Source organism: Moschus berezovskii, chromosome 6 (genome assembly GCF_049115385.1).
Source record: "Moschus berezovskii isolate FMDL1 chromosome 6, NW_MosBer_1.0, whole genome shotgun sequence".
Taxonomy (NCBI): Eukaryota; Metazoa; Chordata; class Mammalia; order Artiodactyla; family Moschidae; genus Moschus; species Moschus berezovskii.
In genome coordinates this window covers 28,864,294-28,888,014 of record NC_142465.1, presented here as the reverse complement: position 1 = coordinate 28,888,014, position 23,721 = coordinate 28,864,294, and the positions used below count along the sequence as shown (strand labels likewise).

The window sequence follows — 23,721 nt, the reverse complement described above, 5'->3', positions numbered from 1 at the left end:
AACATTTTTTTTTAAGTTATGTAATGCATGTGGTTTGTAAACTGAAATACTTTTACTTAAAAATTATGGGTCATTTTTCCCATAGTAAGTTGAAGGTATCTACAGCACTCTTTTCTGTTTGAACACTTGTCTTGTGTTTTCTTATGTTACAAATTTTAACATCGTTCTTTTTAATAGCAACACTGTATTCCACTGTATGGAAGAACCATTATTTTCTTGAATAGTTCACTGTTGGTAGATACGTACATTGCCTTCAATTTTTTGCTGTTAGAGACAATGCTGCAGTGAACTTGATTGTAACAATGTACACATTCACTTAAGTATTCTAAGAGTAAATTCCTGTAAGTGGAATTGCTGAGTCTGAGTTTGCACTTTTAAAATTTTGATATATATATAGATTATGAGATTGTTAAAGCCCAGCTCTATCATGGCATCATTTTGCTTATTGGCTTAAAATTCATTACAGGGATGAATTCAGTATTCCCTTTGTGGGGGTGAGGGCAGTGAGGAAGAGATGAAAGAAATTAATGTTTATTATGCACCTATGTGCCCGATACTAAACTAGGTGTGTGTGTGTGATATTTAATTTTCATAGCAACGTTAAGATGTGGGTATAATCATCCACTTTTAATAGATAAAGAAACTGAGGCTCATAACTTGCCTAATGGCCAGTGATAATAAATGACAGTCGTATATAGCACAGGGAGCTCTACCTAACACTCTGTAATGGCTTATATGGGAAAAGAATCTTTAAAAAGAGTGTAGATATATATATATATGTAAAACAGATTCACTTTGCTCTGCACCTGAAACACATCATTGTAAATCAACTATACCTCAGTAAAAAGTAAAAGAAAAAAAAGTGACAGTGTTCATTAAAATACAGGCCTTTGCCTAACAGTTTTGTGAATTGTGGTTAGGCTCTCAGCTGTTTCATAGAAATTTGTTAAAACATGCAGCCATACTATTTTGATAACATGAGCTGTTCTACTTATCTCACCATCATATATAATGTTTGCTTATTATATAATAAACACCAATTTCCTAAAGAATCTCTGATGGTTATTTAGAAATATTTATATGGAAACCTGTAGTTCAAGTGTGATTGCTGTGAATACATTTCTCTTGCCCCAGTTTCAGGAGGAGCACTTTTCTCTCCTGAATACCTAGAATGACTTGGAACAGATTCCCCTTCCCTCTCTGATTCCCGCTTGGCAGGGGACCTGGGGGAGAAGCAAGGGTTCTGCTCTGTGGAAAAGGCCTGCGCTCCACCCACAGAATGCATTCATTGCCCTCGAGGGGTTTTCCTGAGGTGGCCTCTAGGTTGTTGATAAACCTTGCCTGGAGTTTGCCTTCAATAGTACACGGGTCTCTGTAGTTCTCTTAACTTTTCTCTTACATAAGAACATATAAAAGTCTTTTCTTAATAAAAAGATTAGTTTGATGCTATGCAATTAACGCTGTTTTAGAAAGCTGGTCTTTATCTCCTCACATCTCTAAACTACACGTTGATCTTTCCATCCAGGCCGTCACCGATGGGTTATATATACTACTGAAATGAATGGCAAAAACACCTTCTGGGATGTGGATGGAAGCATGGTGCCCCCTGAATGGTAGGCTGCATCAGCATTTTATTTTATTTAAGTTGGCAGTATTACACAAATATTGAAAATCTATTCCTAAGTTAATCGGTGGTGTTCTGAAAGCATCAGTCCCAATTGTGATGGCTGTGTGACTAGTTATCCTAGAACTTAGTAGCTTAAAACAACAATAAGTATTTATCTTGGAGTTTTTGTGGGTCAGGAGTTCAGACAAGACAGAGCAGGAATGGCTTATCTCTGCTCCAGGATATCTGAGGCTTCAAGGCAAAGACTCAGAGGGCTGATGCTAGAATCATCTTGTTACTGATTACATCCCATGGACCCTGATTGAGATGGACTCAGCACAAGCTTTATTCATTGGCCAAAGAGCAGAGAAACAGGAACTATGTTCACAGATCAGCTTCTTGCCCAGGTGGCAGTAGTCGTGTTCAGCTGCTTAGTCGTGTCTGACTCTTTGCGACCCCATGGACTGCAGCACACCAGGCTGTGCTGTCCTTTACTGTTTCCCCAAAGTCTTTCTCAAACTCATGTCTGTTGAATTGATGATCCCATCCAACCATCTCATCCACTGTTGCCTGCTTCTCCTGCCCTCAGTCTTTCCCAGCATCAGGATCTTTTCCAGTGAGTTGGCTCTTCGCATCAGGTGCCCAAAGGATTGGAAATTCAGCTTCAGCATCAGTCCTTCCAATGAATATTCAGGATTGATTTCCTTTAGGATGGGTTGGTTTGATCCCGTTGCAGTCCAAGGGACTCTCAAGAGTTTTCTCCAGCACCACAGTTAAAAAGCATCAGTTCTTTGGTGCTCAGTCTTCTTTACGGTCCACCTCACACATCCGTACATGACTGCTGGAGAAACCATAGCTTTGACTAGATGGACCTTTGTCGGAAAAGTGATGTCTCTGCTTTTTAATATGCTGTCTAGGTTAGTCATAGATTTTCTTCCAGGGAGCAAGTGTCTTTTAATTTCATGGCTGCAGTCACTATCTGCAGTGATTTTGGAGCCCAAGAAAATTATCACTGTTTCCATTGTTTCACCATCTATTTGACATGAAGTGATGGGATTGGATGCCATGATTTCAGTTTTTGAATGCTGAGTTTTAAGCCAGTTTTTTCACTCTCTTCTTTCTCCTTCATCAAGAGGCACTTTAGATCCTCTTCACTTTCTGCCATTAGGGTGGTATCATCTGCATAGCTGAGGTTATTGATATTTCTCCTGGCAATCTTGATTCCAGCTTGTGCTTCCTCCAGCACAGGGTTCCTCATGATGTACTCTGCATATAAGTTAAATAAGCAGGGTGACAATATACAGCCTTGATGTACTCCTTTTCCAATTTTGAACCAGTTCGTTGTTCCATGTCCCGTTCTAACTGTTTTTTCTTGACCTGCATACAGGTTTCTCAGGAGGCAGGTCAGGTGGTCTGGTATTCCCATCTCTTTAAGAATTTTACACAGTTCGTTGTGATCCACACAGTCAAAGGCTTTAGAATAGTCAATGAAACAGAAGTAGGTGTTTTTTGGGAATTCCTTTGCTTTTTTTCTGATCCAGCAGATGTTGGCAATTTGATCTCTGGTTCATCTGCCTTTTCTAAATCCAGCTTTACATCTGGAAGTTCTTGGTTCACATACTGTTGAAGCCTAGCTTGAAGGATTTTGAGCATTACTTTGCTCGCATGTGAAATGAGTGCAATTGTGCAGCAGTTTGAACATTCTTTGGCATTGCACTTCTTTGAGATTGGAATGAAAACTGACCTTTTCCAGTCCTGTGGCCACTGCTGAGTTTTCCAAATTGCTGGCATGTTACTGAGTGCAGCACTTTAACAGCATCATCTTCTCGGAGTTGAGATAGCTGAGCTGGAATTTCATCACCTCTACTGACTTTCTTCATCATAATGCTTCCTGATGCCCCATGCCTCTCCAGGAGACTTTCAAACACAGGTCTGGCTCAGTCTCTTGTCGGGGTCACTGCTCCTTTTGCTGGGGTCCTGGTGCACACAAGGGTTTTTTGTGTGTGTTCTCCAAGCGTCTTTGGCTGGTTATGAGGTTTGATTTTAAACTCGATTGCGCCCCTCCTACTGTCTTGTTGCGGCTTCTCCTTTGCCTTTGGATGTGGGGTATCTTCTTTTTGGTGGGTTCCTGTTGATTGATTGTTCAACAGTTAGTTGCAATTTTGGTGTTCTCGCAGGAGGAAATGAGCGCACGTCTTTCTCCTCCATCTTTCTCAAATCAGTGGCAAGAGGGATTTTATTTTAAAAAGTAAAGACAAAGGGAGGAGGAGTGAGGCTAATGATGGGGAGGCATATGCATTAGTCTGCCAGGAAGGTCTCCCCCCCATCCTCAGGGAGTCGGGTGCCACTCCCTTTTTATCCATTTTTTGTTATTAATGTCTGGTCATCACTGTTGGTAGGTGTGCCATTTAGTATGCTAGTATCGTAGAAATCAATGCATAAGACAACTCAGGGTTATTATAGTTGGAGGTCAGATTCATTGGTTGGTCTCATCTGGTTCTGTCTGAGTTTTTGCTTGTAGCTTCCTTTCTTATCTCTGGACCCTTTAACTTAAAAATTTATGTTCACTTTTACTAAACATGTGGGTGGCGGTGGTGGCTTGTTTGGCTGGTTTTAAGCAAGGACGCCCTGACTGAAGGTGGGGGTTGGAGGGTTTGAGCAAAGACCTGGAGCAGCTCTGACAACAGTTTAGATTTGGTCTCTCACCGTCTGGCAATTGATGCTGGCTTTTAGCTGAGGGCATGGCTGTTTTGTTGGGTTGGAATACCCTCAGGTAGCCTGAGCCTCCTCAGGCAAATGCTCTGAGAGGGAGCGCCAGGCAGAAACCATGTCGCCTTATCTGAGTTAGTGTTGGAAATCATCCAGTACTGAGTCTGCCTTCCCTTGGCCGAGGCAGTTAGAAAACTCTGTTCGTGTTTAACAGGAGAGGTATAGTCTATCTCTTGATGGAGCAGTGTCACCAATCATATGTTGGGTTACATAATGGTGTGGCTGTCTTTGAGGAAAAACAGGGTGCTGTAGAATCACTTGGCCATAGTGAAGAGAAAGGCTGAAAGAGCTCTGGCTCTCATCTTATTCAGCAGTTCAACTTAAAGCATGTTCCTTAACCTCTCTGGAGTTTGGATTTCTCATCTGTTAAATGAGAGTCCCCCAAATTCCTTCCGTTCCCGTTCCGTTCCGTTCAGTCGCTCAGTCGTGTCCGACTCTTTGCGACCCCGTGGACTGTAGCCTACCAGACTTCTCCGTCCATGGGATTCTCCAGGCAAGAATACTGGAGTGGGTTACCATTTCCTTCTCCAGGGGATCTTCCCGACCCAGGGATCGAACCCAGGTCTCCTGCATTGGAGGCAGACGCTTTAACCTCTGATCCACCAGGGAAGCCCAAAGGTCTTTAAAAACTATGATTTCTAATATGTCTATTTTAAAAATGAAATTTCAAATGTGTTTACTTGAATTACCAAATTTTTAATAAAATATTTCCCCAAAAAAAGTATATCTATTTCATAGATTGCTGGTTGATATACTCTAGAGATCTCTAAACTCTCGAGATCCTTTCTAGAAGATCCTGGTCTAGAAAATTTTACAAACAGAAAAAAAAACACACCTAAAAATAAAGTATCGGGTTAGTTGTGATCTTTTGATCGTCAGAAGTAGTTTGGGGCTCTTTTGAGTAGAAACTGGGATAATCTCATAGTAGTCACTTTCATTCTAAAGGCTCGGGTAGAGACCCAGGGACTGAGTCAGTGGGTGAAGCGCTGCTGTGAGACGGCTGGGGGCTGGGCGTTACGGTGGACTGAACGCACGTGCTCCCTCAGTGAGGGCAGCAGTGCGCTTCCCTCTGTCCAGCTCCACCAGGTGGGGGTCCAGCCAAGGGTTTCCAGATATGATTTTTCAAGAGAAAGTGAAAATCCGTATTTATTTATGAGATTTGTTTTCTGTTTGTTTGTTTTTGAATGTTTATTTTAAAGATGTTTGTCAGTTTAAATATTGCACTGTCCAGTAGAACTTTCCATGATGATGGAAACATTCTATAACTATGCTTTCCAGCGGGGCTTCCCTAGTGGCTCAGTGAGTGGTAAAGAAGCCACTTGCCAGTGCACGAGACGCAAGTTCGATCCCTGTGTTGAAAAGATCTGCTGGAGAAGGGCATGGTAACCCATTCCAGTGTTCTTGCTTGGGAAATCCCATGGACAGAGGAGCCTGGTGGGCTACAGTCCATGGGGTCGAAAAGAGTCCAACATGACTTAGCAACTGAACTACAACAAAACCACCAGCCTCATGTAGCCCAGAGTGCCTTGGAATGTGGCTAATGTGACAGAGGAAGTGAACTAATCTAATATTTTATTTAAATTGAACAGTCTGCTTGTTTGTACAGAGTATTTTGTTTGTTTTTTAAAATATTATGTGAGCTAAGGAAAATATAAGATTTCACGTACATACAGTTTTCAACTTGTGGTCCACTACTTGGACTCCTTAGGAGCATTTACTCCTGTCAGTGATGTAGTTTGAAGACCACGGTATTGGAGAGTGCCTTTAATAAAACTCATTGGCTCTTAACATGAGAAAGCAGCACTGATGTTATTTGAGGCTGGATTTTTGTGCTTTTTTTAATGGGAAATAATAATCTATGGTCTGTTAAAATGTGGGGACCTGTGATTTTAGGTCTGGAACTATCTGCCTTCTCTGAAGGGGCATTCTGTATGTCAGGGGCACTATTTGAGACCACAATCTCAAAGTGGAGTGTTGGCTTTAGGTGACGAGGTATCCTGCAGTTTTCATTTGTTTTGATTGTTTTTGAGAGGGGTTGGTCCTGAGAGTGTGTAGAAGGTCTGTGGGCTGTCTTGTTCAGACGGATGGCCATCTCCTTCAGAGTACCTATCTAGATTAGGGGTTGGTGGAGGGAATTGATTTAAATTATGTGGGATGAAACACATTTTAAACCAGTCAGTTCAGTTCAGTTCAGTTCAGTCGCTCAGTCGGGTCCGACTCTCCGCGACCCCATGAACCACAGCACGCCAGGCCTCCCTGTCCATCACCAACTCCCAGAGTTCACTCAAACTCATGTCCATCGAGTCGGTGATGCCATCCAGCCACCTCATTCTTTGTCTTCCCTGTCTCCTCCTACCCCCAATCACTCCCAGCATCAGAGTCTTTTCCAGTGAGTCAACTCGTCGCATGAGGTGGCCAAAGTATTGGAGCTTCAGCTTTAGCATACCATTAAATAGTTAAAAATCTGAAATGATAAGTATTATTCGGCCAAGCCAGTCCTTTTAAATGTAAGATCTGAGATCACATAAAAAAGAAGGTGAAAGCTGTAGAAGATAATATCACCTGCTAGGGTGCTGCCTGAGGGCAGTTGAGGATGCAAAGCTGGGTTTCTTTGTGGAGTGGAGCCCCCTAAGTTCTGAGCACCTTTGATGACCCTTGTTTGTAAAGGAAGCTTACAGGCTTGTGATGAGTCTTCCTTGGAGAAAGTAGTTTGGATTAGCTCAGCTGTTTGTTTCTCAGAACCCCCTTTTCTGAGTGAGTGCAATACATTGTAGAACTCTAATCTTACCTTTGATTTGATCCATGGATAAATCTGAAGTTGGGTTGATTTTTCTTTCGTTAGAGAGCCAGGTATTACGCATAGAGTAATGAACTGCAGTCTGTCATCTGTACTCATTCAGATACCTATGGTGGAAAAACAAAAAACCTATGGCATACCTGCTGGGTGCCAAGAACAGTTGTGGGCACTGAGGATACAATAAGTCAGTGAAACAAAGCCCTGGCTCTCATGAGAGGAAGCAGAGAAACAAATATGTATTTTAGGAAACAGTAAATGCAAGGGAGCTGATATTCATGAAGAGTGAGGGCCTTCTCTCGGGGGGAGGTGGCTGTTTGATACAGGGGTTAGGGAGGGCTTCTTGAAGAAGTGACAGTTGAAACGGGGAGGGGATTGCGGTGGGGGGAGATTAAGAGTTCCAGACAGCAGAAACCACATGTGCAAAAGCCCGTCGTATCTGAGCTGTGTTGCTTGTATTCAAAGGAACAGCAGAGCGGCCAGTTTGGCTGGAGTGGAATGAGTGAGGGGAAGATGTCAGGAAACGAGGATGGAGACCTCGCTGGGGCCTACGGTAGCTGCATCTGCGTGCGGCTCTTGTAAGTCGTGGGTAAATCCTTTGGATGTTTTTTTAAAGTTCTTAGAAAGTCACTGGGAGGTAAGATAGAGTGTGATCTGTTTTGCAGGTTTTTAAATTTTATTTCTTTTTTAGTTTTGGCTGTGAGGGTGGGCTTTCTCTAGTTGCAGCACATGGGGGCTACTCTTCATTGCAGTGTGCAGGCGTCTCATTTCATTGGCTTCTTGTGTCGCGGAGCACAGGCTCTCGGGCACGCAGGCTTCAGTAGTTGCAGCTCGAGGGCTCTAGAGCATGAGCTCAGTAATTGTGGCACACAGGCTTAGTTACTCCGTGGCATGTGGGATCTTCCTGGACCAGGGATCGAAACAGTGTCCCCTGCATTGGCAGGCAGATTCTTATCCACTGCGCCCCCAGGGAAGTCCTGTTTTACAATTTTTTAAAAAATTGGGAACAATCCCAAATTTTCTGAAAAGTTCCAAGTACTTGAATCATTTCAAAGTAAGTTTCCAAAATGATGTCATATTATGACAGAATTAACTTTAGTATATAATTCCTACAAACAAGTATATCTTCCTGTGTACATAGCTACAGTGCAACCATCAAAGTCCGGGAGTTAACAGTGACGCACGCCGCTGCGTAATGGTCAGACCCTGTTTCAGTTTCGTCAGAATCCCAACAACGCCGTTGACAGCAAGAGGGTCTGGTCATGCCTTGCATGTAGACCTCATTTCTCTCTAGTCTCTTTCACACTGGATTGGTTCATCAGTTTTTCCTTGATTTTTATGATCTTAACACTTTACAAGATTACAGGCCAGTTGTGTTGTGGAGTGTCCCTCAGTGTGGGTTTGTCCAGTGTTTCCTCGTAACTCGGTGCAAGCTATGCATCTGTGGCAGGAATGTCACGGAAGCAATGTCAGGTTCTTCTTGTTGCATTTTATTAATTGGCTTCTGATTTCCCCAGATTTCTGCATTCTAAAGTTACTCATTTTCCCTTTACAATTAGCATTTTGTGGGGAGAAACTTTGAAGTTATTTAACTATTCAGTTATTCAACAAACTTTATTTATAGCAATATGAACTGTTATTTTAATCAATGGGTTATAGTCCATTAATGGGCTTCCCAGGTGGCACTAGTGGTCAGGAACCTGCCTGCCAGTGCAGGAGACATCAGAGATACAGGTTCCATCCCTGCGTCGGGAAGGTCCCCTGGAGGAGGGCATGGCAACCTGCTTCAGGATTCTTGCCTGGAGATTCCCCATGGACAGAGGAGCCTGGTGGGCTACAGTTCATAGTGTTGCAGAGAGTCAGACACAACTGAAGCAATGCAGCAGCAGCATAATCTGTTAATGTAATTTGTTCGTTTATTGCTCAAATTGAACACAGTTTGACCATTCAGTCTGCATTTGTGGTCCTTTTAAAACATCTCCAGCATTCTTGGAGCACATTCTTTCTGACAACAATTTTCCAGGTTCATCTTATGTTTTCCCCGCCCCACCCATGAAAACAGCCATTTCTTTGAGGAGCCTGTGTTTGTTTTGTTTTCTTGCTGCTTTTCAGTGTAGTGTTTAGAAACTATAATAATATCTAAGTGCAAGGTATGCTCACTGCTGTTGGGACACCGCTGCTCCCAGGCCCTCTCAGTGGACAAGCTTGGTTGGCTCTAACAGTTGTGTGTATGTGTGTATACATCTATATCTCTGTCTTTTTTAGTCTATGTATTGAAAACCGTGCATCCACAGCAATGCCACTGAATCCAGTCAATACCACAGGTTATATTCTAGTTTTTTCTCGTTCCATATTTCTGTGGTTTTTTTTGTTATTACTTATTTGATGAATTCCACTCTATGTGTTGAAGTTCTCATTGCTTGCTTCCCACTCCCCACCTCTGAACTCCCTTCTTAGCCCACTTTGCTTCCAACGCCCCACATCAGCTTGGCAACTCCCCCTTCCTCCCCACGTGGATGCCTTCTCCCCCTGCAGGCTCTGTCACCTTACTAGTCTATTGCCACACTCCTCCCCTCCACCACGGTGCCGAGCAGACAGATGCTTACTTTGCTTAGTCCCACCTAATGGCTCTTGGGGGCTTTCCTGGTGGTACAGAGGCAAAGAATCTGCCTGCCAATGCAGGACCCGCAGCAGACGCAGGTTCATTCCCTGGGTCAGGAAGATCCCCTAGAGGAGGAAGCAGCATCCTCCTCCCAGTATTCTTGCTGGGATTATCCCAGAGGATGGACAGCGGAGCCTGGTGGGCTATATAGTCCCTGGGGTCGCAGAGTCAGACACGATTGAGCACGCACACCCAGTTGTCTACTCCTGTGTAACAGATTTTTCAAATTTAGTTTAAAACAGTAAACATTATCTGACAGTTTCTGTGGGTAAGAGTCTTGAGTGCAGCTTAGCTGGATATCTCTGGCTTAGAGTCTTCCACGAGGCCACACAGAAGACACCGTGTTTGTTGTTGTTGTTGTTCAGTGGCTTAGTCTTAGATGACTCTTTGTGACCCCATGGACTGCGGCACGCCAGGCTTCCCTGTCCTTCACCATCTCCCGGGGTTTGCTCACACTCATGTCCATTGAGTCAATGATGCCATCCAACCATCTCATCCTCTGTCGTCCCCTTCTCCTCCTGCCTTCAATCTTTCCCAGCATCAGGGTCATTTCTAATGAGTCGGCATCAGGTGGCCAAAGTATTGGAATTTCAGCTTCAGCATCAGTCCTTCTAACGAATATTCAGGGTTGATTTTGTTTAGGATGGACTGGTTGGATCTCCTTGCAGTCCAAGAGACTCTCAAGAGTCTTCTCCGAGACCACAGTTAAAAAGCGTCAATTCTTTGTCACTCGGCTTTCTTTATGGTCCAACTCTGGCATCCATACATGACTACTGGAAAAACCATAGCTTTGACTGTATGGACCTTTGTCAGCAAAGTAATGTCTCTGCTTTTTAATATGCTGTCTAGGTTTGTCATAGCTTTTCTTCCAAGGAGCAAGCGTCTTTTAATTTCATGGCTGCAGTCACCGTCCACAGTGATTTTGGAGCCCAAGAAAATAAAGTCTGTCACTGTTTCCATTGTTTCCCCGTCTCTTTGCCATGTGAAGCTGCAGTCATATTGAGGTTTACATTTGGAAGGATCCACTGTCAAACTCATTCACATGGCTGTAGACAGACCTTAGAACAGTCGTGTGGGCCTCCCCTCAAGACTACCTCATGATGCGGCAGCTGGTTTTCCTAGAGTTACGATCAGGAGCAAATGAAAGGGAGCACCATAGCTGGAAGTCGCAGTCTTTTTAAACCTGATCTCAGGAGTGACACCCCACACTGGTGCTGTATTCTGTTGGTTAGAGTTCAGTCCGACGGGCTAGTCCACACTCAAGGAGAGGTGTGTCCACCAGGAGGATGTGGTCACTGGAGGTCATCTTAGAGGCTGCCCACCACAGAGACACATTTTGAAGTAAGATGGACTCAACTAGATTTGCTGATAGATTGGATTTTGAGAGAAAAGGGTAGCTTCAAGATTTTAGCCTGAACTACTAGTGGTGTATTAGGTGGGAAGAGAAGGAGCAGGCAGGATGGGAGAAGCAGAATTGGAAGGGGTAATCAAGAGTTCCATCTGAGATGTCTGCTAGACAGCCAAGTGAGCGTGGTGGGTAGATAGTTGAAAACATTAGTTTTCTGGAGGTCAGAATAGAGGTTGGTGCTGGAGATAGGGCTTCAAGTGTGATTTTACCTAGCATAGTATGCAGTTTTCATAAATTATGGGCAAAACGGTTAAGAGACTCTGATCCTCAGTTAACTGTCTAGCTGTGTTACCCTGGAAGCCAGGTTAGATTGTGTCAGTCATATTGCTGGATAAAACTGATCCTTGATTGACAAACTGCATCTAGATTGAGAGGACCTACAAATGGCTGAGGAGTTAGCTATGTTTGGGCTCCCCTGTCTTGTTGCTCTTAGAACTGGTATGTCCCCGCGGGGAATGGCAGTCCTGAAGCCGTGCCTGTGTAGTTGTTAGCAGAGCTGTTAGCTTTTGTGGACGTGAAGCCTTAAAGTCAGGGCAGCTCCTGCACCTGCCTCGTGTGGTTCTCATCTCCCTTAAGCGTGTGCTGTGTCATCTAGAGAGTCAAAGAAAACAGCTTCTGGATATCTGGGTGAGAGCTGTGTCCCCTGGATGAACTACTGCAGAGACTCCCGGAGGGAGAAACACCTGGTGTGTCCTGCAGGCTGTGGTTCCCGTGCTCAGCCCTCCTGAGTTCTCAGGTGCCCTCTGTGGCCTCTGACAGTCTCCGAGGCTGTGGAGTACTTACATAGCCTCACCTGGGGAAGGGTTTCCCTTCAGAGGCATCCTTTCAGTGTCTTTGGTAGAACCAGGGCATACTTTTAATGAACTTGTGGCTCACTTACTGTTCCCCATCTTTGTGGTAACATGAGAAATTGTGTGGGAAAACGAGTTCATTTTGTCGGTCTTGTCTCAAAGCTTTCATTTCCTTTGAATGTGTCAGCAGTCGGTAAGGTCTATCAGTAGATAAACAAAAGGTATCCATGGTGGTGCAAACATCTTGGATGGGCAGTGGAGCCACTCGAACCTTGGAAATTAAAGAAAAAAATTATTGCCTAGAGCTCCGCACAGCAGCCAGCTCACAAACAGTCCATGCCGCTGCGTGAGTGTTTATTGAGCACCCAACCGTGTTTCAGGTGCTCAGGGGTTTGTACACTTACACAGGTGAAAATATGTACGAGCCTGTCCTGGAGCTTACAGGCACTTAATGAGTCCTGGCTGGTAGACTAATACTGTATTGTAACTTACTATCTGTTATTTTTCTTTGTTACAGTACCTTCTTTTTTTATCTGTTTTATTCATTTAAAGTGAAAGTGAAATTGCTCAGTCTGACTGTTTGCAACCCCATAGACTGTAGCCTACCAGGCTCCCCCATCCATCCATGGGATTTTCCAGGCAAGAGTACTGATGTGGGTTGCCATTTCCTTCTCCCAGTGGATCTTTCCGACCCAGAGATCGAACCTGGGTCTCTTGCATTATAGGCAGACGATTTTACCATCTGAGCCACCAGGGGAGTCCTTTATTCATTTATGGGGTCAGCAGTTAGATTTTAATTTCTTCTTTGCTGCTAAGTCACTTCAGTCGTGTCCGACTCTGTGTGACCCCATAGACGGAAGCCCACCAGGCTCCCCCGTCCCTGGCATTCTCCAGGCAAGAACACTGGAGTGGGTTGCCATTTCCTTCTCCAATGTGTGAAAGTGAAAAGTGAAAGTGAAGTTGCTCAGTCTTGTCTGACCCTTAGCGACCCCACGGACTGCAGCCTACCAGGCTTCTCCATCCATGGGATTTTCTAGGCAATAGTACTGGAGTGGCTTGCCATTGCCTTCTCCGAATTTCTCCTTTAACTTGATTAAATAGAATACTCAAAGTCTTTATTTCAGTGGATTACAAATACTGCCTTATACCATTTTGGACTACCCTTAATTTTAAGTTAGCTAATTGCCACCATCTTTACAGTAATGAACAATAATATTTATTTTCATTTTTATGGTAGTAAACCAAGTAAATAATCAGTATCTACATGAAATTTGACATGATAAAATCTTGAATACCAACAGAAAGAAAATTTGGGCAGTTTTTTGCATAATAGTATAAAACTGCTGTTTTCATTTACATCAGGAGAAACAAAGTTTTGTTTGAAATATTTGAACTCTGAAATCCTTTGAGCCAAGTTAAAAAAGTAAAAACCATGGCTTGCCTGGATTTTTCTTTACTGTGGATATACTTTTTTCCCACTTGGTGGCACCTTCTGTTCATTTTAAAGTAACATGTCTTTCTTTCCGTTTAGTGCACTGGTGTCTCTTCCTCATATATTAATTTTTCTTATTAAAATTAATGGTTAAATTACTCAAGTAATACATAAGTACTTTTTAAAAGAAATTATAGCTTATGTTCAAAAGTTTTCGTTTATGTTTTTTTAACAGAAAATAATTTGTCCTTGAAGATTTTTTTAGTGCCATGGTGAGATTGACAATGGTTTTTCTTGTGTAGGGTTAATTTATTTAGGATACCTACAGATGGGAATACCAGACCACCTGACCAGCCTCTTGAGAAACCTGTATGCAGGTCAGGAAGCTACAGTTAGAACTGGACATGGAACAACAGACTGGTTCCAAATAGGAAAAGGAGTACGTCAAGGTTGTATGTTATCACCCTGCTTATTTAACTTATATGCAGAGTACATCATGAGAAACACTGGGCTGGAAGAAGCATAAGCTGGAATCAAGATTGCTGGGAGAAATATCAATAACCTCAGATATGCAGATGACACCACCCTTATGGCAGAAAGTGAAGAGGAACTCAAAAGCCTCTTGATGAAAGTGAAAGAGGAGAGTAAAAAGGTTGGCTTGAAGCTCAACATTCAGAAAACAGAGATCATGGCATCTGGTCCCATCACTTCATGGGAAATAGATGGGGAAACAGTGGAAACAGTGTCAGACTTTATTTTTTTGGGCTCTAAAATCACTGCAGATGCTGATTGCAGCCATGAAATTAAAAGACACTTGCTCCTTGGAAGGAAAGTTATGACCAACCTAGATAGTATATTAAAAAGCAGAGACATTACTTTGCCAACAAAGGTCCATCTAGTCAAGGCTATGGTTTTTCCAGTGGTCATGTATGGATGTGAGAGTTGGACTGTGAAGAAAGCTGATTGCCGAAGAATTGAGGCTTTTGAACTGTGGTGCTGGAGAAGACTCTTGAGAGTCCCTTGGACTGCAAGGAGATCCACCCAGTCCATTCTGAAGGAGATCGATCCTCGGTGTTCATTGGAAAGACTGATGCTAAAGCTGAAACTCCAATACTTTGACCACCTCATGCAAAGAGTTGACTCACTGGAAAAGACTCTGATGCTGGGAAGGATTGGGGGCGGGAGGAGAAGGGGACGACAGAGAATGAGATGGCTGGATGGCATCACCAACTCGATGGACATGAGTTTGAGTGAACTCCGGGTGATGGACAGGGAGGCCTGGCGTGCTGTGATTCATGGGGTCGTAAAGAGTCGGTCACGACTGAGCGACTGAACTGAACGGAACTGAACACAGTCCATAGGGTTGCAAAGAGTCAGACGTGACTGAAGCAACTTAATACACACACATACATACACACATCATCATTTTAGTCAGCTTTTTTTTTTTTCACTTGACAGAAGATGTTCTAGAAGCTTTTGTAGAGAAGTGAGGTAGCAGGTGGAGAGGATTACCTGGAGGTGATTACTTGGGGCTTGAGAGACTGGGTGGGTGGTGGTACCTTTCATTAGGATGGGAAGACTAGAAGGGTAGCCTGTGAGGGTGGAGGGGTAGGAATCAGAAGCCTCCTTTTTGGATGTAGGAAATTTGAGATACTTGTCAGAAATCCAAGTGAACAATTATGTTAAGTAAACAGCAGGATACATGAATCTGTGGCTTAGGACAGAGGTCAAGCCAGTAAAGAATAAGTAATTACTAGCAAAGTAAGGAAGACAAGAGAGATTAGCATTTCAACAATCATAGGAAGTCTAACTGTGTTGATTTTTGCTGAGAGGTTAAGTAATACAAGGACAGAGAAGTGTCCACATGCATTTGGCAGTATGAACTTCATTGAATCTAAATGGAATCTGAAAATAAATAAATAAATGGAATCTGTTCTTGAAAAAAATGTGGAGAGATCAGAAAAATTTTTTAAAATCTGTTGGGTGGGCAGGGATAATCCACATACACCCCTAAGAGGCAACTATTGTCAGCATTTGCCATATTTCCTTTAGTCTTTTTACATAAATGTTTATGTTAACTGTGTTCCTAATCATTCAGTTTTATTTACTGTTCTTTTCAGTCTATAGTATAAGCAGTTTTCCTTGTTATTAAAAAGAATCCTTATAATCATGATTGTAAAAATGTACAGTTGTTATGGAAAACTTGGAAAATCCATAGAAGGACAAACAAAAATAAACTGTAATTCCGTAGCCAAGAAATAAGCAGTGTTAAGATTGTGTTCACTGAACAGATAACAGTTTGTCTGCTTTTGAGTAGAGAAGGAATGTTTTCAAAGGACCACAGTGTGGAGAACAGGTTGTAGTTTATTGGTCACATCTTCTTTAGAAGATTTGTGATTATAAATATTAATAACTATATATAGGTAAATGTGTGTATACAAATATATTTGTTATATACAGTATTTTGTTTCTCTTCTCCCTCCCCTCACTTAATATAGCACAGATGTTTTCACTTAATGTGCTGCTTGTCACTTTGAGTGTTTTAGTGTAGACGGGCTTTGAATATAGACAGGACTAATGGCAATTTGGGTTTAAAATGAATATTCTATTAACTATAGCTGCAAACCTTAAAATGTAGTTGCTCTCTTAAGCTTTGAGGATTTGTTTATAAACAGGATAGCGAGATTAGTGACTTGAATATTTGTGCATAAAAATAAAAAACAATTATATTCTCTTGTTCTTTGATGAATGGTTAATAAACTCTAATGTAAAGAATTAAATTCTCGGAGGCCTGACGTGCTGTGATTCATGGGGTCGCAAAGAGTCGGACACGACTGAGCGACTGAACTGAACCGAAGGAGTTATCTCCACTTGCAATGTTAGTTAATTACATCCCCTTTAAGCATTTTAGGGCACATTTATAAATGTAATATATTTGATTTTCTAAAATATCTTCAGATGCCCAGTGTAGGTAGGTTAATGAACCTATCAAGCAAAATGTTCCTAAGCCCTTAAATGACTCTTGTTTATTCAAGCCAAAAATTTAAGGGTCCTTTTAAATTCTTTCTCTAGTAACCATTCTATCAACATGTTCTTTCTGCTTTATTTTCTGAATGTATCCCATGCCTAATCACTACATCTATGGCTGTTACCGCAGTCCAAAACACAGTAATGTCTTGCCTGGACTTCTGCAGCCACTTAACTGGTTGGCTTACATTCTTATATTATACCAGTGTTCCCAGCATACTAAGTGATCGTGTGTGTGTGCACGTGCGCACACGCACGTGCAGTTACTCAGTCGTGTTCGACTGTTTGTGACCTTATGGACTATATAGCCAGCCAGGCTTCTCTGTCCATGGAATTTTCCAGGCAAGAATACTGGAGTGCATTGCCATTTCCTACTCCAGGGCATATTCCTGACCTTGGGCTCAAACCTGTGTCTTTGCATGTCCTGCACTGGCAGGCAGATTATGTACCAGTACACCACCTGGGGAGATGGTTAAGTGATTAGAGTGATTATTTTAAAATGTTAACTCAGATTATATCAGTACTCTGCTCAGAACTCTCCATTGACTTTCCATTATGATAATTAAAATTCCAACTCCTTACTTGGTCTGCAGGGCTTCCCTGATAACTCAGTTGGTAAAGAATCAGCCTGCAATGCAGAAAACCCCGGTTCAGTTCCCGGGTGGGGAAGATCTACTGGAGAAGGGATAGGCTACCCACTCCAGTATTCTTGGGCTTCCCTTGTGGCTCAGCTGGTAAAGAATCTGCCTGCAGTGCAAGAAACCTGGGTTCAATCCCAGGGTTGGGAAGATCCCATGGAGAAAGGAAAAGCTACCCATCCCAGTATTCTGGCCTGGAGAATTCCATGCACTGTATAGTCCATGGGGTCGCAAAGAGTCGTACACGACTGAGTGGCTTTCACCTCACCTGGTCTGCAAGGCCATATGCCGTCCTGGCCCTTCCAGGTCTGTGTGCCCTGCCCAGTTCACCACCCTGCTGACTCTTGACTTATTAGCCACATTGGCCTTCTGGCTTTTCCTCAAGGAGTGACCGCACTCCTACCTCAGTTACCTTGCACTAGATGTTTCCCCAGAGTGCATGGCTCATGCCCTCAGGATGTTCAGGTGTCTGTTCCAGTGGCTTCTTAGACTGCCCTCGCTGAAAGAGCCCCGTCCTTCTCTCAGTTTGTGTCTCCAGCTCCCGTGTCTCGTGGTAAGAATCTTGTTCGCTGTGGTGTTGCTAATGCCTGACTCAGTGTTGCACACATGGTAGTTGCTCAGTAAACTTTTGTTAGATGAGCGTGGACAAACTGTTTTACTGGAAACAGCTGTTACTTTGCTTTTTGGATACAGTAATTTTATTTGCTTCTGCTAGCTGATCCAAAAATGGTATATCTGTCACTTCTTTTATAGCTTTTGTATGAATTTGAAGCTGTAATGTATTTACCTCTGAATTCCACTCTAACTTCAGCCTGTGCTTTTTAATATCTTGTCCCACTGAATCGTATCTTAGTCTTTTAGAATATTATTTTCCTAAATAAATTGCCATCTCTCAGTGCCAGAGAATATTGTCTTCCTCTTGATATATCTGCTCAGTCTGTCCTTCTTCAGATAGTAAGTGTTGTGTAAAATACTCTGAATTGAAATTAGTGTTACTCAGGACAGTGGGTTGCAGGTTATTTTCAAAATAGTTCTTTCCTAATGTTTATTTTCTGTTCCAGAAAATGAGACTATTAAGTGGCTATGTTTTAAGAAACTATAAACTGCATGTTTAGGTAGATATTTAGATGTTACAGAATATTGCTTTATAATAAATAACACATTTTATTCACTATTCAGTGAAACATTTTACAAAGATGTGTTGTTGGAAAATTTCATAACTGATTGTGGAAATAAACTGTGTAGTTTGGGGAACAAAGAACTACTCTGCAATTTCCAGACAAAATCTATTTGATGTTCACAGGTTATCAAAGTATAAAATATGCCACACATAGTCATGTGTAGAAATTTTTGAGGTTTCTAAATTAGAAAAACAGTTTGAACCTTTTCTATGTGACTATAGTGAAAGACAGTGTGCTGTGGAAGTGACATAGGAAGAATTTCCATTAAGGTAGACTGAGAGAAACAGTCTATCTGCTACTAGAACATTCAGTACTTTAAAGAGAGTGATTTGTTTTTTTTTTAAGTGATGGCCTAAAGTGGGATGAATTGGGATTAGAAGTAGAAGAACCTACTTATAGTCTCAAATAAATGACAGATGACTTCAAGGAGGATTTAAAACCCTGCTAGTTGGTTTGAATCTCTGGTTGTTATGAATTAGGATTTTAATTTTTGATAGCTTTCTTTTGTTTTACAAAGTACTACATGTTTGTTACAGAAAATTCAGAAAATAACAAAGCAAATAAAAGTAACCTATTATCCTACCACACAGAGACAAACTACTATTTATATTTTGATATATATTCTTCTCATTTCCCCTTTTCCTATGCATATATATCCTTTGTTTTTATTTTTAATATAAGTGGATCTTTTAAAGTGGTAGCCTGTGTTTGAGTCCTGGCTTCACTATCACGGGCAAGTTATTTTTAAACTCTTGGTGCTCTAGTTTCCTCATTTATTAAATCAGGTTAATAACATTTGTCTCATAGAGTTGTTTTAAGAATTAATTGAGTTAGTATTTATAAATTGTTTAGAACAGTGCCATGACTTATAAATACTATCTAGTATCGTTCAGTAAATTAAGTAAATAACCTGCTTTTTAAGCTTAACATTTGGTGAGCATTTTCTCAAGTCATAAAATATTCTCTGTTAACATAATATTTACTAAGGCTTTAATCCTCTGTCATGTGGATATGCCCTGAGTTAAAGTATTCCCTATATTATTCTTGGTTTTTTCTGTGTTTTTACTATTATAAGTAAAACTTTGGTCAATATCCTTGTATGTAAGCGTTTATCCACACATCCTATTTTCTATGGCACATTCCTACACGTAAAATTGCTGAGTCCAGAAGTGTACATGTTTTGTAAGTGTTTGGTACCTACTGCCAAATTACCCTCAATTGACATTCTCAGGGTAAATACGTTCACAGTATGTGAGTTTGATTTCTCTATAACTTCACCAATACTAGATATTATTATATTTTTAAATCTTTACCAGCTTAGCAAGTAAAAAGTTATATCGTGTTTTAATTTTTATTCCCTTGGTTAAACTTTTTGTTGTTTATCTTTTTTCTTTTTATGACATCTTTTAACATTATTTATCTTTTGCTATTGGATGTTTAACTTTTTCTGTTTTGTAGTGATAGATAAACGACTTTTCTGTATATTTCCCTGTTCCTTTTATTTTTTAATCTTGTTTTCAGAGTTTTAGGACATAAACATACTTCAATTTTTATGTAATAAAATTACCATTTTTTTTCTTTATGGCTTTTGAACTTTGATGTTAAGTTCAGAAATGGTCCTTCATATTCTGTTAGTAACAACACATCTTATCAATATAAATATTCTTGCACTTTTTTTCTCAACAAAATTAATTGTCCTAGCATAATTTATTGAGAAAAATTTACTTTCCCCAATAATTTGATATGCCAACCTTACCTTATATATCCTTAAGTCTAGGGGATTTTGTTCTATTATTGTACTTTTGTACCAAATTCTTAGTACAAAGTTTTTGTACTAATTTTTATATTGTTCTAATCTCTGTGACTTTAAAGTCTGGTATTGCCAACCTTCCTGATTGATGTGTTTTCAAAGTGTTCTTAAGATAGGCTTGCAGCTGATCCTTAGAATTATAATTGTCAAACCCTATTGAGATTTTGATTCAGATTGCATTTAATTAAAAACAGTAATTACTGAGCTAAAGAAGTTTGAGTTGGCTATCTTGTAATGAATTGTCTTTGGTTTTTATTTTGTTAAATAAATCAGTCTTATCCTATGGTTAGATGGAGCTCAGGATTTTGACAGATACTTAAGTGCTATCATCATCCCAGCTGGTTTTCATCTGTTGCTTGTAGCTAAGCTCCTGATCAAGATGTTCTTTTCAGCTACAGGGAAACTATTCAAGCCTCAGTTGTGTGGCATACACGCTGTGGGACCTTGGGAAGGTGGTTTCAACTCTTGTTTCGTCAATTTTAAAATACAAAATACTTAGTATTAATTTAAGTGATTGATATGCATGAGAATGTTTCATAAACTAAAGTGAGATGGAGTAATAATAGTTTTAGTATAGTGAATATTTTTTACCTCAAAAAACAGTCTGGAGGGGTTTGTGTGGTTTTTCTTAGTCTGTTTTTTGAAAAGTTGAAAAAGCTTTGTTGTTTCTAGGCTCAGTGATGTTAGGTAAAAATATCTGAAACATGAACACAGACTCCAGTCTTGATTCCCAACGTTAATAATGTTTATTATCCAAGGAAAAGATTCAAAACTGCCTATATTTTTGTTGCTGTTATTTGTTAATGTTTTATTTCTGAAAAGGAAACTTAAACTTTTTATCTTTGTTATTAATATCCATCTTAAAGATTGTTTCAGTTCAGTTCAGTCACTCAGTCGTGTCCGACTCTTTGCAACCCCATGAATCACAGCACGCCAGGCCTCCCTGTCCATCACCAACTCCCAGAGTTCACTCAAACTCATGTCCATCGAGTCAGTGATGCCATCCAGCCATCTCACTCTCTGTCGTCCCCTTCTCCTCCCACCCCCAATCCCTCCTAGCATCAGACTCTTTTCCAATGAGTCAACTCGTCACATGAGGTGGCCAAAGTATTAGAGTTTCAGCTTTAGCATCAGTCTTTCCAATGAACATCCAGGATCGGTCTCCTTTAGAATGGACTGGTTGGAACTCCTTGCAGTCCAAGGGACTCTCAAGAGTCTCCTCCAACACCACACTTCAAAAGCATCAATTCTTTGGCGATCAGCCTTCACAGTCCAACTCTCACATCCATACATGACCACTGGAAAAACCATAGCCTTGACTAGATGGACCTTGGTTTGCAAAGTAGTGTCTCTGCTTTTTAATATGCTGTCTAGGTTGGTCATAACTTTCCTTCCAAGGAGTAAATGTCTTTTAATTTCATGGCTGCAGTCAGCATCTGCAGAGATTTTGGAGCCCAAAAAATAAAGTCTGACACTGTTTCCACTGTTTCCCCATCTATTTCCCATGAAGTGATGGGACCAGATGCCATGATCTTTGTTTTCTGAATGTTGAGCTTCAAGTCAACCTTTTCACTCTCCTCTTTCACTTTCATCAAGAGGCTTTTTAGGTCCTCTTCACTTTCTGCCATAAGGGTGGTGTCATCTGCATATCTGAGGTTATTGATATTTCTCCTGGCAATCTTGATTCCAGCTTACAATCTGTTTTATATGGTGCATATTTGTATTTCTTAAATTTCCTACTAGGCTGTTTTGTTCTTCAGAAATAAATCCCTCCATTTTGTACTTACAGTGGCTAACAGCCTCAAATATAAGTGAAGTAGTATGTTTTCAAAGAAAGAGAAGGTCGTCTTTTCCTGTTCCTTTCTACACTTCTTTTTGTGTTCTGGTCTTTCTGTTTTCCTCATTAACAACTGAAAATTGGATCAACCACCTGTGGGATTTATTTCCATTTGAGTTATGTTGTAACTATGGTTTAATATCTTTGTTATTAATTTTGACGTACTTGAATATTTTGAGTACTAAGTTTTTCCCAAAGTGTAATCTGTTTTCATTACAAATATTTATCTCTTTTGTATTTATAACTTTTTGCCTTTCTGCCAGTCTCCTTATTTATAGTCTTACTGACTTTAAAGTTTATATTTTGTCCTGTAAGATAATAACAGTGATAATGAAATTGAAGTGGGTCTGATGCCAGCTCAACACAGTTTTCTAGGCAATAATCTTAGTCCACTGGTGCCTTTAATTAATTGAAATAAAAATGACCCAAATGAAAACCTGTTTGCACAAACTCTTCAGTGTGAAAATCTAAAAGATATTGTTTCTTTAGGCTTTATTTAATAATATAGTTATAACAGAAGGGTTATATTAGGCTAGCAGATTACAAACACATTTTCTTATTTCTTGTAGCTTCTTATTCTAACATAATGAGAATAAATTATTGTTTACTCATTCCCTGACTCCAGCCAATAGTCTTACTAGATGAACATTTTCAGATTTTATGTGTTGGTGGTGAAAATTTCTTTTAGTTTTCTTTCCTTTTTTTGGTCTCACAGTGCAGTCTGTGGTGTCTTAGCTCCCTGACCAGGGATTGAACCTGGACCTTTGGCAGTGAGACCGCTGAGTCCTAACCACTGGACCACCAGAGAATTCCCTCCTCTTTTAGTTTTCTATCTCTTTTTAGCATTTTCTATCTCTCTGTGAGCTCTCAGTTAAGTTACTGAATAGGCTTTTGACTCTGCTTCTTTAAATATCATTTTAACTTTCAGGAGTCTTGATGACAATTATTTGAATAAAAATGGCTCAGACAGTAAAGAATCTGCCTGAGGTTCAGGAGATCTTGTTTCAGTCGCTGGGTTGGGAAGATTCCCCTGGAGAATTCCATGGACAGAGGAACCTGGCAGGCTACAGTCCATGGGGTTGCAAAAAGTCGGACATGACAGAGAAACTAACGTTTTTTTGAACACACTTCTTTGTAGTTACTTAGGCTGACTCAAAAGGCAAAAGTTAAATATTTCTGCTGTGCCTTAACTTACATTAAACCCCTTGGTAATTAAGAGCTTTGGTTTTCACAGCTAATCCCTCCTTCAGGTGGCTAGTGGAGCCTGTCTCACCACCGGTGTCTCATGATAGTCATGGTTTACTGGTCCAGGTTACCTTCACTAATCCCCATTTTCCTTTGGAGGATGTAAGAGAGAGAGAAAGCAGCCCGGTGGGTTCAGACTTCCTCATTCTTCATTGTGTTAGCTGGTCATGATATAATTATCTTTAGACACAAATATAGCAACTGTAATAATATTTTATTGATCTTAGACAATTACCTAGCTGAATCTATCAATTACTGTTAGCAAATATTCTTAAACTTACATAGCATCATGCATTTTTCTCATTAGCTTTAGTCTTAGTTATTTTACTGAAACTTCCTTGACTTACCCTTTCCTCTCTAGCTGGGTAATCCCCCCTCACCCCACCCACCCCTTTTTTTCCCTAGGACCTGCAATTCTGTGCCTGTCACCTCATTCCCTTTTCTTATAGAGTCATCTTTGTCTTATGAGCTTGGAGTCTTGTTATGAATTCTCTCTCCCCTTCCTTTCCCATATAAATTCA

At 40.8% G+C, this 23,721-nt stretch overlaps 1 protein-coding gene across 1 annotated transcript in view; it reads left to right on the top strand.

The window, feature by feature from the left end:
• NDUFA12 (NADH:ubiquinone oxidoreductase subunit A12) overlaps positions 1-23,721 on the top strand; it is a 28,621-nt gene that overhangs the window by 3,611 nt on the left and 1,289 nt on the right. The window contains exon 3 of the mRNA XM_055395649.2: positions 1,526-1,613. Within this exon, the coding sequence (XP_055251624.1) occupies positions 1,526-1,613 (88 nt within the window). The remainder of the gene's footprint in view (positions 1-1,525; positions 1,614-23,721) is intronic.